A 16,142-nucleotide genomic window follows, 5' to 3' on the forward strand; every position below is an offset into this window, starting at 1 on the left:
GAGAGAGGAGCAGTGATGGGCGATCGAGGCTGATAGATGACAGGGGTGACGTGTGTGTGTGTGTGTGTGTGTGTGTGTGTGTGTGTGACACCTGACAAGAGGAGCGACAGTTTCTCATGTGTTCATTCTGCACTTCTCCTGCCAAATTCTTTGACCTTACAATAAGACAAAACAATACAAATCCCAAAAATGCTTTTCATGGTTTTTCAGAGGAGAGACGGTTGCCATGGCTTTTTTTTTTTTTTTTTTGCTTGTTTTTTTTGCCCCTGTTTGGTGGCAGTTTAGCCTTCGTGTGCTCACAAAGAGCCCGTCTTGTTTGCAGAGCCGTGCTGCGCTTCAGGACAGAGTGTACCGCCTGTCCTCAGCTCCTCCACCGACGAGGCTGCAGGACTGGCTGTGAGAAAGTAAAGTCTAAAAATATAAACAGCAGCTACAAGCAGAGAGCCAGCTTGTTGTGCTGCGTGTGTGTGTGTGTGTGTGTGTGTGTATCCATTCAGTTCTCATCATCCTCAGTAAGTGAACAGAGTGATGAGGTAGATTTTTGTCTCTACTTGAACATGAGGACTGTTTGATTTTGAATGTTTGACCTGTTTACTACAACTCCTCCACATTTTCCACATCATTAAACCATTTATCAAACCATGTGGGAGGAACTCTAAATTTCACAGCACAGAGTCAAAATGTGAATTTGTGGTTGAAGCAGCCGCCTCATAATGTTCAAAGTCCTCAACACTCAGAAACCACACAGATGATAATTGGCTGTGGAAAGTAAAACGTTTCCCCGGGGACTATTTTCCCTGGCGGAGGAGGAGGAGGAGGAGGAGGAGGAGGAGGGAGCGTTTCAGTGTGAAAAAGTCCTGAAAAGCCAACAGTGCTGCTGCTTTTAGGAAAACTCATGTGGAGGACTTTATTGGGCTGATGGAAAACTGGAGTGAAGAAAGTGTGAAGGCTCTGAAAGTTCATGTTCATATCGTAGTGGAATGAATGGAGGAAAGGGAGGAGGAGTGATGTGGCAGCTCTGAAAGCCCACTGCTCGCTCTGGGAGGAGAGCAGCAGAATCGTTTTGTAGATATTACCCTGAACATGCAGAGGCACTGGGACGCTCCTTTAACCTCAACAAACTGTTGCCAGAGCCCCAAATAATAAAAACTGTCTTTGAAACGCCGTGGGCAACAAGATCAGGGCCCTCCACATATTCAATATATAATTTAAATTCTTATTAAAATACATTTTTAGCACTAGAGCCTCAGTGGTATGGGACAAAACAAAAATCTGACCCAGCGGGGGCAACAAGCTGCTCACCAAGACCAGAGAACCGCCACAATGGCTGCCAGAGCATGCATTACCTGACAGCCAGGTATCCTGTGTGTGTGTGTGTGTGTGTGTGTGTGTGTGTGTGTGCGCCCCCTTACCCACAGAGATAGTCCAGACGGCCATGATCTTGATGCGGGCCTTGGTGTGCGAGTTGAAGCGGCTGTGGTGGATGGGGTTGCGGATGGCGATGTAGCGGTCCAGGGAGATGGCGCACAGGTGCATGATGGACGCTGTGGAGAACAGGACGTCCAGGTAGATCCAGATGGGACAAAGGTCAGGGGGCAGCGGCCACCCGTAGTCTGGAGGACGGACAGGGGAAGGAGGGGAAAAGAAGAACTGTGAGTTGAGCTGGTCGGCTCCGGTCCTGCTGGGTTACGAATCTGAAAATGAATTAAAACCTCAACTCAAAGCCAACTCGTGTGTGTGGAGGGAGGGCCTCGCTCTTTGTGAGGGACTGACACCAAAACCTTAAACAGAACTGGAATAGAGCAGAACAGCCATTGCTTGGTCATGTGGCTGGTGCAGAGTAAAACGGTGACCATAGTTCTCTGCAACAATGAGGAGTCAGTGGGGCTGTAAGGTCTTCTGCTGAGGCCTGAGAGCAGAATTTACTGAAGGAACTGTGACTGTTTGAATCACTGTATCCTGCTGTGTTTCAATGCAGATGCTAATTTGCAACACCCGTCCCAAATTTAACTAAATATGACGGCTTCTCCTCCAGTCAGCATCTGCAAACCTAGCTGCTCATCATCATCATCATCGTCACGCAGCCGTCAATCATAACCTTTCATTTAAGGGAAGTTTCAGCCCTCACAGCTTTGCAGGTTTAGGGAGATATAAGCGTATATAATGAATACAAAATTGCACCATCACCTTTTTAATTAAAGAGTCAGGCAAAGAAACAGAATTTTGTTATTGAAATCAACCAGAAAACTCAACACTTGTGCTGTTTGTGGATTTCAGTTTTTTCCCAGAACTTAATGCCAGCTGCACAACACCAAACTACTTTTTTTTTTTTTTTTTTTTAAAGATTTCACTGTAACATTGCTGAGAGTTCATGCCTTCCTCCGACTGTCATGATATGCAGCCACATAATAACCAGGATTGTTTGTAGACTCCACACCTTCACACACCAGTCGTCAAGGTAACCCACACAGGCAGGCACACACACACACACACACACACACACACACACACACACACACACACACACACACACACACATTATACTAGCATTAATAATACCTAATAATAATAAAAATAATAATAAATAATTCACCCCTTGTGGGCTACCTGAAGAAGCATCACTATTCCTATAATATTCCTATAATATTTGTCAAACCCTCACAAAAGGAATGCCGGTCAGCCGTCCTGCTCTGTGGATTTTAATGGGAAAGTCACTAAAACATTTCCTGCACACCATGTGTACCTCTCTCTGTGCGCATCACTGTTTGTCTGTCTTTCAGCAGGAAATCTGAAAACTACCACCAGTGGGTTCTCTTAATATTTGGTGGACTGGTTGGGAAAAAATATTAGATTCTAGTGGCTCCAGATCTACGGTTTCTGCTATCAGACTGATTATTTTGTCAGCCAAAGCAGTGAAGCTGAGATGGAGACTTGGCTCTGCGTCCTAAGTCGATTAACACCTGGATTTCATGCACCTTTGCTTCATCCGATTACAGTCTGCCCGCCCAGGGCTCGTGCTCACGCTGGTGGAACGGCGGTCGGCGTTATCCTGATTTTCAGGATGTTGGCTCGCTGGAGCCACCAGCCGGCTCAGAGGGGGGAGCAGAGATGCCCGTGGTAATAATAACCATAAATACACTCCTTTTCCATGTTATCCAAAGATCAGCTGCTATCAGTGTTGGTATGCGTGTTTTTCATCCCAGGAAAGCCTTTTTGATTTGGATATAATTGCAATAAAGAAGGAGAGAGAGACAGAGAGACAGAAACAGAGAGACAGAGAGACAGACAGGGAAAGACAAGGACAGAAAACTGTAACCTGGAGAAGGACAAAGAGAGGAGACACAGAGACAGTAAAATAGTTGTAAAATAGTTTCCCAGCTGCTATCGCGAGCATGAAGTGTGTGTGACCGTCCTCGCTGGGTGTCATCATGGTGACATTTCACATATTGGATTTATAACTAAATGAAGGCCCTTATTCCACGCGGCAAATGAGCCATGACTTCCACATTCAGGAAATGTTAAGCGCCTGGCGTCTGTGAAATTGATGGAGTCTGGAACTTTTTCTGCAGAAAGTGACTTTGTCTGACGCAAAGTACAACACGCTGCCAGCCGGCCGCACACACACACACACACACACTCTCACTCTGAGACGAGCCGGCCGCACACACACACACTCTCACTCTGAGACGAGCCGGCCGGCTGCACACACACACAGCTCACTCGGCTCCCTGGTGGTGTGAGAGTCCCAGTGAGAGCTGCTGTCTCCCGCAGAGAGCAGCTCCCTCGGCCTGCCGGCTGCAGGAGCCTCAGCGCTGAGCGGCAGCATCACACACACAGGGACCGTCTGCAGGACGCCGACACACCGTCTGCAGTTTATTTTCAGATGTCACCTCTATTCACTCAGGCAAGGCTCACACACAAAGCATGCTCTCTCTTTTTTTTTTTTTTGCACCTCACACACTTGAAAGTCACAGTGAAGCAGCATATTGAGAGCATCTGTCTTCTTTAATGTGATGTGTTTATGGGAGGGGTGTGTTGATATTGGCTCGTTCACGCCAGCTGCTTCCTCATGATGTCACCATGAAGATGCACCGTTTCAATTTCCAGACAGTGGATATATGATGTGTATGCATACATACAGTACATATACAATATGAATATGAAAATGATTATAATAAATTATTCAACAATATTATGTGATGATATTACATTACTGTTATATTATTACTATAATATTATCATATTTATTTTTTATCTTGTTTCATTGAAAATAAAAAAATGATAAGATAAAATGAAATAAATAAAATGGTGCACTATTATCTATGCTATCCATGGATCCAAATAAATATTATTTGAAAGTGTGTGAGTTGAATTCCTCTGTTTCCTGAGCGAGCTAGCCACTAACACTTGGTTAAGGTTAGGAAAAGGTTAATTTAAGGTTAGGGAAAAGTTTGTTGTGATGGTTAAGGTTAGGAAAAGGTCAGGGTTAAGGTAAGGAAATGAGGAATTTGTCGATCCCTTGATATGACATCACGTGACCACCAGACGTTGTTTAATCTTAACTGTAGTTCGTAATAATCTGCTGTTCAAAGGTGTGAGGTTGTTTTTTCGCCTCCTGCCCGTCCTGCTGAGGGGAGCCAGGTATCGCCCTCACCTCAGGAGCTGCTTCGCTTCCAGACGAGTGTGAGTCGCTGGTTTCCTCTGCAGTGACTCTGCTTCATGTGGATGGACACTAATGAGACACGAGAGCGGCTGTTTGTTACCGAGTGCCCGCTGCGTTTGTCTTAATGGAGCCGGCGGCCGCAGCAGAGAGCACTCGCAGGAACACGCTGCAGGTTTTTCATGGACTCGCTCTGTGAAAAGCTCATTACAGCCTGACCACACAATGTTAAATGGAATGAGTCATGCTGATGGAGCGTGGCCAGGGGCTTGAAAACCTGCCTCGCACTGCAAACACGCTTCAAATAGAGAAAACACACACACTCACACAATGCCTGGACTGTCAGTGCACACCACACACACACACACACACACACAAACATACTTCCTCTGTCGCACACACTGATGTGTCTCCCTGATGACTGACGGTCCGGCTGCTCACACAGCGTCCAGCCCTAAATATAGAGCTGCAGATTGGTTTTGAAGCCATTTCCCCCTGGAAATAACACTCCACTCTGCTCCGAGCCGCCTCAGCGCAGGCAGGTACGCCTTTCACATGCACATAGGAATCATATGCATACAATGTGCTGGTTTTATTTGATTTATATTACTGTTATTTTACCAGGGGAGTCGACTGAGAACAAATGCTAGGAAGGAAAATAAAAGACAGGAATAACTTATTCTTGTAAAAGGAAAAAAGGAAGGAAAGGAAAAATAACCTCTTCCAGAATACAAGATGAAAAGCCTAAGATTTTGCAGAAGGCAATAGAAAATAAAATATAACAGTAATGCAATGAATCCATGTTACCAATCAGTCTCATCTTGAGAGTTCAAATCTTATTTTTCATCCAACAAGGTAAAAAATCTGCCACCTGTTTCCACATTTTTCTTGAATCAAGAGTCATTTTCTTGATCCTGATGGCTGATCTGCCTCATTCTGCCTTACTTCAACATGTTTATTCTTGTCCCCAGAAAAAAAAAAAACTGAATTAAGTGAAACTGCACTGGGAACATGAGGGATTATCTCATCCCACTGGTGGATTTTCTTTACATTGAAAAAGAAGATGTGAACAGAGAAGATGAAACTGAACCTCTTCAGCGCTGCAAGTTTCATCAGTGCATTCGTGATCGGTGCACGGCCGAGCTTCATTCAAACCCTCAGGACTTTATTTTAAATTCTAGTGGAGATCCTGAGGTTTCCAAAGATCCCAAACATGAGCTGATGAATTCCAGGGAAATGTGTCTGAAATGAAGCACAAGACATGCAGATCTTTTCTGTCTGATATGATTCTGCAGCCATAAAACAACGACACCTTGGCTTTGAATATTTCCCTCAGAATCAGAGAGATGGAGCTTCAACATGGACGAGACTCTGTGCTGCTGGATGGGAAAAGCACGTCTTTTTCTGGCTTTGATGCCACTTAAGAGCAAATTTAAGGGAAATCTGAGTTTAAGGGGTTAATTATTTGCTGTTGATTTTTTTTTGTGATGTTTTTTTGTGCCTTCAGTATAAACAGACACAGATCAGAGCGTATTAGAGGGAGAGAGAGAGAGATCATCACGATCAAAGATCCTCTATTGCAGGACACGCAGGATCTCCTCTCTCCTCCTCCCGCTCAGCTCCCTTGATGCCACAGGTGAGACTGGCTCTGATCCAGAGAGCGCCTCGCTCTTATTTGGGAAGCGGTGACTCATGCACGCTGCTCGCCGTCTCCATGGTCACCGGCAGACACCTGCCGACGGCCCGCTCCTCCTCCTCCTCCTCCTCCTCCTCCTCCTCGCTCCCACTCACTTCTCACTTCTTCTCTTTTCCCCCTCCCATCTTTTTTCTCTTTCAGCGGGTGTCTGGCACCTCGTCTCTCTCACCTGGCGCTCGATTTTAAGAGACTTTTCTTTTCACCTCAACTCAGATCGACTCCTCTCCATCTTCTTCTTCTTCTCTCTACTTTCTCTTGCACTTTCTATTAAGAGGTTTTTTATTGAATCTGTGTTTTGTTTCTCCATTAAGGAGCCACAGCAGGGCCTCCTCTGACTGAGGAGAACAGCTCTCAGTCGTACTGCCGAGCAGATTTTACTTTTTTTGCAGCTACACTGTTTTTTTTTTTTTTTTTTTTTTCTGCAGTAAATGAATAAACAGGCATCTTCATGCAGAAATGGAGAGTCTCTTAAAAACAAGCTGGGCAGGTTGTTGCTGGTCATATTTCATGTTTCATCCAAACACAAAACCAAAGAAAAGTGGCCTGAGCCATCGCTGATGTCATCTTATCTTCTCCTTGTGATTGATCGGCTGATTTAAAAAAAAAAAAAAAAAAAAAAAAAAACAGCAGTTGACATCATTGGCTGCTTTTGAGCTTGTTTTAAAGAGCAAACACCAGCAGAAAACGTTCGCTGCACTGCCCTCTAGAGGCTGAAACTTCCAGGCGTGCCGCACTTCTGGCCACACCCACTCAGTGATGTCACAGCAGGTGTTTTGCTATTAAAGGCCCCATGCTGTTCACTTTTCCAGGGTTTTATTTGAACTGTTGATTTCTCTGCAAGATGTATTTGTGGTTTTGGTCTGATAAATATAGTTTCACAGCTCCTCTCTCTTGGCTTTCTCTTCCTGGGGAACGGAGGCGGGTTGGCTAGTTTAAGTGGGCGGAGTCACCGTATGTGTGACATCACAAAAAGGCGGAAGTGCTGTCGGTTTCAAACAACGACACACACAACCACGCACTTTTGGTGGCTAACGTAATGGAACTGGCTAAAATGCTGCCTGACATGAAAAATAAAATATGTGGATCAGAAATGTATCTGTGATGCATCAGAAATATAATACACGACAAAATACATTTTCCCCTAAACCTAATTAAGAATTTCATTTTGTTTTGACTTTTCATTTTCAATTTAAATTGAGTTTTAACTACTTTTTAAAACAGGTTTTAGTTTAATTTTCATTAGTTTCAGTGTCGGTTTTAGTCTTTTTTTTTTTTTTTTTAGTTTATTTTAGTTAATTTTTTAAAGCACACAATACAGCTTAACACCTAGCTTTCGTTATTTCGTTAGATTTTGTTAATAATGACCTTATCCTCTGCACATAATTAAGAATGCAGTTTAATTGTATGGGAATGAATTTTTTACAAGACAGGGGTGAAAAATCTCTGCAATAACCCTTCAGCCTCACTGCGATATTAAAACTGATATTAAAATGCTTGGATGAACAGAATCCAGTGAGAGCGAGTGCAAAGTGAAAGGTGCTAATAATAAAAAGCATCAGTCAGTCCAGGTTCCCCACGCCACGCGGTGACAGTGTCAGAGCAAGCCCAGGCACACACTCCACACACTCCTTACACTCCTCAGTGATCCTGACAGGTGGTGTGTTGTGGCCGGGTGGCGAGGCCGGGTGACGAGGCTGGGTGGCTGGAGAGGCTGGAGGAGCGGCGGCGGCTGCATGAGTCACGAGTGTGATCACAAGTTGTTTCTCCAGCGGCGCGAACACACACGAAGCTGTTCTGACATCAGCACCACATAACAAGGGAACTACTGACCCGCAGGAGCCACAACACACACACACACACACACACACACACTTCCAGCATGACTGAAACCCCGAGGCCACGTACAGACAGGAAGTGCAGAAGCTTACTTCCTGTTCGCTGCCCGTGTTAAAGCCCCGGCCTGCAGGTTGAGGCAACGCAGCCGCCACAGTGACATCTACAATAACATCTATAATATCTATAATTGCTACCAGCCATTTTAATTCATTATTCTTTATTTGGACCATTTGCTTCCAGAAAGTGCTCGCTAATCCTCCTCTGGCAAAAACAAACAATAATTAATCCGCAATAATATCAATAAGAAATTCACCAGGTTTTCTTTTAGCAACTATTTAAAGGAAAAAAGATTGAAGAAAGGAATAAAGAATGAAGAATACAGCAGTGGTTTTCAAAGTGGGTCCGGGGACCCCCAGGGGCCTTCCAGAGGGTTCTCATTAAATGATCATGCCTTCAAATATATAATTTTAATAATTCTAAATATATTTTTTTGTAACTTAAAAACATATATTGCTTGCTAATTTTCTTGTATTATTATTATTATTTTTTTTATTTATTATGTTCCAGCATTTTTTTTTTTAATATTGGAACTGTATCTTTTCTGACTGCGTGTATTGTTTTTATTGGTGTAGATTCAGAAGTGGTCGATCTGATCAGCCATTCAAACCTTCAGTCTTGACCCCAGATGACCTGTAAGTGTGTGGCTAAAAGCCAGAAACACCTGCAAACTAGACTGGAGAGGAAGGTCGAGCTTCAGCAGTGTGACTCTCAGTGGAGCGTTAAAACCAAAAAATGTGAAGTTAGGTCATGCCAGCTCTGTGCCGCCGCTGGAGAAAATGGAGATGAATCCTTGATGCTGCATTTGGTTAACGCCTTTCCAGGTCACAGCAAACTCAACCATCTATCAATCACCAGCTCCATGTTAACACTTTAGCATAGCAACACCATGCTGAGCAGATAGAAGATAACTAATATATCAAAGCCAAATGATGAGTAACCCTTATATTTCTGGCAGTTTTGTATGAGAGACTGGTGTTGTTTACAGAAAAAAATGATGCAAAATAATGCACTTTCCTTGTTTTCATTCAAAAGTGAAGGCGATGGGCTTTGGGATACAGCAAAGAGATGCTGCAAAAATAAACCTGGATTGCTTCAATTTCAAATGTACAAGTTTTTTTTTCTTTAATACTAAAAAGTATTTTCTAGTGAAATGTCAGTCTTCTTTCTTTGTACTTTGTATAATTTTAGTGCTGTCAGTCACCATGCTGAAGTGTTGGCAGCGTGGGGAACCAGAGCCAAAGTTTTTGGTGCGCTCCTTTTAAAGATTTCTTCAGTTTTCAAACTTTTTGAAATGGTTCTCGTCTCGCTGCTGTGAGTGTAACTACCAGGGGAACAAAGTGCTGGTATTGATTGGCTGATGGATGCAGAAGGAAGGCAGAAAGATAAAGGCAGAGGTTCGATCACTCTGCTTGTCTCTGAGGGCGTTATGTCTGGGTGGGTGCAGAGGCTGAATGCTGAAGACGCGTGGGGCTTTACGCTGACACAACTCACACTTTGAAGGCCAAATTACAGGTCGGTTCTTGGTCAAGTTGTGTTTCTAAATGTCAGTGAACAAATGGTTTCTGTGCTTTTTCTGGCTAGGAACCATTCATTTCATCACCGATCCCTCTGACTGAGAGGTGTTTGGATAGTGTCAGCTTGTTGTTAGCAGGCTAGTCGTAGTACGGTGTCTCAAACGTGACGCTCCTCTTTCTTTCTTTTGCATGCAAACAGGAAACATCACCTGTGCGTAGCCTCATGGCGCCTACAGACTGTGAGATTTCAGCAATCTTTTAAGTTTGCTGTAGCTACGCTGCAAGATGTGGATCTAACAAAGTTGGGCACGACATCAAGTTTGATGTATGTCGACTGTACGATGATCACATGACTGAATCTTATTGGCTACCACACAAGTCAATATACAAGAAAACATCATCAGCGTACGTGATCACTCTGTGTCGCTGTAGTGGTAAATAATGAAGCTCAGCAAGAATGGAGCCTTGCAACAGTGACACTAATAGGTTAATGTTAATTGTTAATATTAAATGGTATTAATGTGTTTAGATAAAAGTCCAGAGAGGAGAATGTGGACCCAGAATCCCAAACATTTAGTTTTGCTTGTTTTACCTCCATCATTGGGTTTCGCTCCAGTGTCGTGTTGATCAGTGTCGTTATTTTATGCTGCGTTCCCATTGGTTGGTTCATAGACGTAGGTCGTAGCAGCGGCCACTTTGTGAGATGGTCAACCTAAATTTCTGACGCTGTCAGGATTTTGTCCCGGGTCATCTTTGGTCACATGACCATGACAGCAGCCATCTATGATTGTCTCTCACAGCACGACGCAGGACCACGACCAAAGATATCACCACCTTTCTTTCACGTTGATCATCTTTCATCTGGGACAGCACAAAAGTACACTGTGCATTTAGTTCCTGTGCAGCATTTCTGCCTTAAATCCACATTCCACAACACAACAGCTTTATTTTTGCAAAGAACTCAAAGCAGAAGCAGATTAGAGATGTGTAGGGAAGGATTTTGCATTCAAGGCTGACGCTCAGGGGATGATAATAAAGTTACAAAACAAAACATGCAAACAGTGCTATCGAAGTTTCCCGTTAAATCGTTTTTTGTTTTTTTTTGTTTTTTTTCTCTAATTATGTATAAGCTTGTTTTTTTATTTCCGTATTTCTCTCATGTCTCTGCTGGACACTGCAGTTGAAATGCAATCTAAAAAGGCTTAAATACTTGAATTTTAATAAAGGATGCATGTTGAGAATATTACTTTTCTTTCTTTTTTGTTTTTATTGAAACAGGTATCAAGAGTCGTGGAAATTCGCTGCTGTTGGTATCGCCTGCTGAATTTTTGGTATGGTGTCAACCCCAGTCTCTAGATGTTTCTAGATGTTTATATTCAACTGTCAGTTCTCGGTGAAGCTCCACAATGGAGCTGGACGTGGCTGCTGGGAGATTTGTGACAAAGATATGTGATAAATTTGGAATGGACAGACAAAACGGTTTGGTCCATGCATTCAGACGTCTCTAGTCTTCAGCAGCCAAACTCTCCAGCGGTGTAACTTCATGTCTTGCAGTGCTGCTGCGGTCCAGCCAGAAACAAGCCAGCAAACTGCTTCCTCTCCCCGAGCCTGAATGTGCTGACAGCTGCAGCTTTCTGTGTCACCGAGCGAAGCTGTTTCTGATTTGTTTTTGTTTTGTTTTTTTTGAGAGAGAAGCTGCAGCAGCGGCGAGGCAGGGGGTAATGTAACGTTGTGTAATGTTGCTTTCTAATTAGAAATGGATCAGCAGCCTGTTGGTCTGAATCACACGGGGAGAGGAGCGCTGAATATTGCTTTGGCTTCTCTTCAGCAGAGAGAAAACAGCGAAACAAAGTCAGAGCAGCGAGGCTCACGCAAAGCCTCGTTCTGTGCCAGCTCTGCATGCTTTCAGAAGAGAAGCAATATGAAAATAATTGATAGAGGAATACAGAGCGGGAACGGAGAACGGGAAAATTAGTTCCCAAGAGGGCACAGCCGCCTCGAAAGAAAGTTTTTTTAATGAAAGAAGAGCAGAGAGAGGAGAGGAGTATGGAGAGGGAGGAGAACAGCACGGTCAAAACATGCATGTCCGCTCTTTACCGCAACACACACACACACACACACACACACACACACAGTAAATCCTCACTTGAAACACAACACGCTGCGTTCAAGTGCGTTCAAGTGCAACACAACTCAGCCCAGCCTGACGCCACTTTCTTCTCAAATCTGACTTGTTTACTTCATCAGACGTGCTGCCAGATGTCAGAGGATGAAACCACACACACACACACACACACACACACACACACACACACACACACACACACACACATACACACACACAGACACACACACACACACAAACAGTGCTTCCCCAAGTGTTTCTGTCCCTGTGAGATCAAAGCTCGTCTGTGGCGGCTGCTGAACGGAGTCTGGGGAGTCCTTGAAAGAAAAAGCTCAGACAAAACTAAACAAGGCTGACTTTTAACGCTGTGACAGGCTCTTGTTCATTTTTGCAGCCTGATACAGTACAGGACTGTTTATTGTACTGAGGAGGATTCACTCTCTGCAAAAAAAAAAAAAAAAAAAAAAAATCTGCATAATTTGTGACAGAGCTGATGTCCTTCAGTCTCGTCTTCAGGTTCACATCTTATTTTTTAATCTGGACGCTGTGCCACTCAACGCTTTGAGGAGGATTTGCAATGTCTTTCAAACACATTCTATTTTTAAAATTAAATTACATGAAAATTACCCCCACAAAAATTTTACAAAATGCCATAAAATTAGCATAATACTGCCACAAAATTTACAAAAATAAAAAAAATTAAAAGAATAATATGAGAAGATAGAGACAAAATAATCAAAAAATAAAAATACAAAATACCTCCAAAATTAAAAATAAAAACTCATTAAGTGAATTTTGCTCAGAGGAAATGAAACCTAAATTAAGAGAATGTCAGAATTAATTAAAAGTTAATTTTAAAAAAATCCATATCCATGTGGATGCGGCCTAAATGACTTGTTAATATGGAGTTAATTTTTTAAATTTTATTTTATTTTATTTTTTCATACAAAGCGATCATCCTCAGCTTCCTTGTTTAGGTTAATTTTGTGTTTCTTTGCACTGCTGATTTCCTGTTGATTCACTTTGAGTTTTTTGAGTGACTGTTGCATCACACCAGTTTTGCAAAATAATAAAAAAAAAATATTTTTTTTTTGATTTGAAAATGTCATGTATCATGACTTTGAAATGAGCTGTTTCTGTTTCTCCCTGCTCTTCGGCTTTTCTTTGTTTTGTGGTCGGATGCATAAAATTGGGTTTGGCAGTGGGAAACAGGACCTTGTTATTTTGTGTTTTAAATTAAAAAAGAGAAGAATGAATTTAAAGAGAGTGTTTGACATTAATGTGCGAGTTGTTAATCTGGTGTGTAGAGGCGCTCTGCTGGAGGTTTGTTTTCAGATTACGGCGTCCAGCAGAACCGACAGAGACAAGAACCTCTAGTTATTAAGACAGGCACGTCTGAAGCGGCTTTGTGGTGAGAAAACAAGACAATCCCGTTCATTTTGCAGAGCGGTCAGCCTCCTCGGGCGGAGAGGTGACAGAGAACGTGCCCCTGTTTCTCCTCACCTTCATATCTGTGGCTGTAAAACCCAAGCCCTCTCCTGTCTCTGCAGAGTAAAATGTCATCACGACACATCATGTTTTGCTGTGGATCAGGGTTCACTGAGTCGATGCCTCGCCACTGAAAACATCATTATTAGAGCACAGAACTCCTGTACATTTATAGATAATCGCAGGAACATCTGAGTGAAAAACAAATGATTAGATCACATTATTAATGTTTCAGCCTCGCAAACTCGTTGGCTGTCGCCTGACAAAAGTCAAGTCTCTCATACGTTTCAGAGCTTCTGGTGTAGCTGCTCGGTTTCTCTTTCTATTTCTTTTATTACAAAATTAATAAACGCTCTAAAGAGTTCCACCTCTGTTTACCTTCATAAAACCACTCAGACAACAAATCAGTCTTGATTTTAGCAGCTGATTCTGATTTAGTCTCAGAGCCCACTCACACTGGCAAGTTTGATCCGCGCCCAAGCACGATTGCCCTTAAAATCCGGATTCTTTGATCAGTGTGATCGCTCCGTATCGTGCTTGAATACAGTAACTTCCCCCGCTCTGGCACGGTTGGAGGGGATGTGCTTCAGTGCGGTACGGGCGCGTACATGAGCACATGCACGGTCACGCACGCAGTGCGCGGACGTAAATCATGCAACTTTCCTCCTGCCTCTGCAAAACTGTTTAATGTGCGCAGCGCGATTACCGGCGAATGGCCGCGTTGCGCAATCAATAATCAACCATGTTGTCTGTGTCGCTGTCCATGGTGCTGCTGCAACCGCGTTTAAACAAAAGTCGGTTAATAATGAAAGTACAGCAGTCTGTGTGCGGAGATCCGGCAGACCTGGTGCTGGCCGGCACCGCGTCGGCACCGGCCGGCACTGGCCGCGGCACGGCGCGGTGTGCGGCCACTCGGTCACCCGGTCTGCCGGATCTGACAGGTGCCGCTCCGGCTGTCAGTTGGACCTTTCTGAAGAAACTGTCAAGGTAAATAAACATCCCATGTCTGATTAAAAGGACCAAAAACGTTTTTTAGTTAAAAGGAAGACATGATGAATGTATTTGAACTACATTGATTTATAATGACGTCGGGCCATGCCTGTTGTCGTATTTCAACGTGATGACGTGCACACCGGGGGCAATCGTGCTTGGGCGCGTTTGGGCTTTAAGTAATGTGAGTACAGGCCAGCCGGGGACTGGGGAAGGGGGGATTTTGGCTTTAGTACGATACGGGCTCAAACTTGCCAATGTGAGTGGGCCCTCAGTCTTTTGACTAAAATGCACGTTAGTTTTAGTCATATTTTAGTCTTAATCTGAATTACTGTGAGTTTTAGTCGACAAAATCAAGCTTTCCATCAGGCTCACACAGATGCTTTTAGCTGCTCTTCAGTCTGAACGCTGTGTGTTTCCTGATGCAGAGGAACAGGAGCTGCTCTGCTGCTGCTTCACTGCAAACCAACACCTCAACTCTCTCTCTGCAGCTTCTCTGTCTGATTTCCTGCAGCTTCATCAGGACAGTGTCAACACACAGCTCTTCTTGTATTTTTGACTGGAGTGTGTGAATCACAGTGAGCTCTGTGTGGCTGTGGCCCCACCCTCACTCAACCAGTTCCTGAACCTCAGCCAATAACGTGGCGGCACACTGCGAGGTTATGTTTTGAGAGTCGCAGCGGAGCGGGGATATTTTGAACATCTGACAGCCGACTGATAACACTGATTAAAAATCAAGCATACATGTCACCACAGTTATTATCTGCGATCTATTTTTACCTCGACTCGTCTTCGTTATGGAAAAAAAGGTTATTGACAAAATTTTCTTGTCATCATCTTCGTTGACAAACTCAACGCTGCAACAGATGGACACGAGTCCGACTACAAACTGAAACCGTTTCTGTTTGTTTTATCACACGAATAATAAAAGTTGCAGTGGATTCCACCCGTGTGTACCTGCATGAAACCACTGGGACTACCAACTGAAACCGTTACCGTCTCTTTTATCACACGAGCCAAACATTTCTCCACACCGTACACAGACATCACAACCTCTTGTGTGTTTGTGTTTTAGGTGCAGAAGACGTTTCTGCCGATGTGCTCTGCCTCTTTCTCTCCCCACGTGGATCTTTTACCTCCATAAAACCTCTCGGACTAAACAGGCAAAACCAGGAAGCTTCCACCTGACATCCTGGCCTCCTGCCTGCAGAATCTACGTGAAGCTACTTGATTTTCAAATGCAGAGGTAAACAGTTGGTGAAGCGAGTTAAGACACAACAAATCAGCAATACCTCTGACTCCTGGCTGGGTAGTGACCTGTTAGATAACAAGTGGAGGGCTGCAGGTCCGTTCTCCTCTTTGTCCCCCAGCTGACAGTTTCCACACGTGGCACAGATCAGATGTGTCTCTCAGACCAGGTCTTTACAGACTCCACACTGTTTATCTGCAGGTGATCAGATCAGATCTGTGTCCAGATGTCACCGACCTATCTGCACAGGTTGCTATGGTAACAACATAGGCATCAGTAACTTTCCTACGCTGTTCAGACTTTCTGAAATCAGTCTGGATTTGACAAAAGTCTGAACACGGCCATAATGTCCTTTCCTTCTCTCATTCATTTTATTTTGAAATGCAGCAGTAAACAGCTGTTTGAGCTTCTGTTTGATCGCTTCCCTGCAAACAGCTTGATGCTTATCTGCTGATGTTGTGGGGGCACCTGCAAAAACAACTAGAGAAGCCTGCACACACACACACACACACACACACACACAC

At 43.7% G+C, this 16,142-nt stretch overlaps 1 protein-coding gene across 1 annotated transcript in view; it reads right to left on the minus strand.

Annotated features, from left to right (window-relative positions):
• The window catches only part of htr2aa (5-hydroxytryptamine (serotonin) receptor 2A, genome duplicate a), a 130,619-nt gene that overhangs the window by 32,469 nt on the left and 82,008 nt on the right, over window positions 1–16,142 (minus strand). Inside the window, exon 4 of the mRNA XM_030080265.1 lies at window positions 1,413–1,613. Coding sequence (XP_029936125.1) covers window positions 1,413–1,613 — 201 coding nt within the window. The remainder of the gene's footprint in view (window positions 1–1,412; window positions 1,614–16,142) is intronic.

The sequence above is a fragment of the Myripristis murdjan genome, chromosome 21 (genome assembly GCF_902150065.1).
Source record: "Myripristis murdjan chromosome 21, fMyrMur1.1, whole genome shotgun sequence".
In the NCBI taxonomy this organism is placed as follows: domain Eukaryota; kingdom Metazoa; phylum Chordata; class Actinopteri; order Holocentriformes; family Holocentridae; genus Myripristis; species Myripristis murdjan.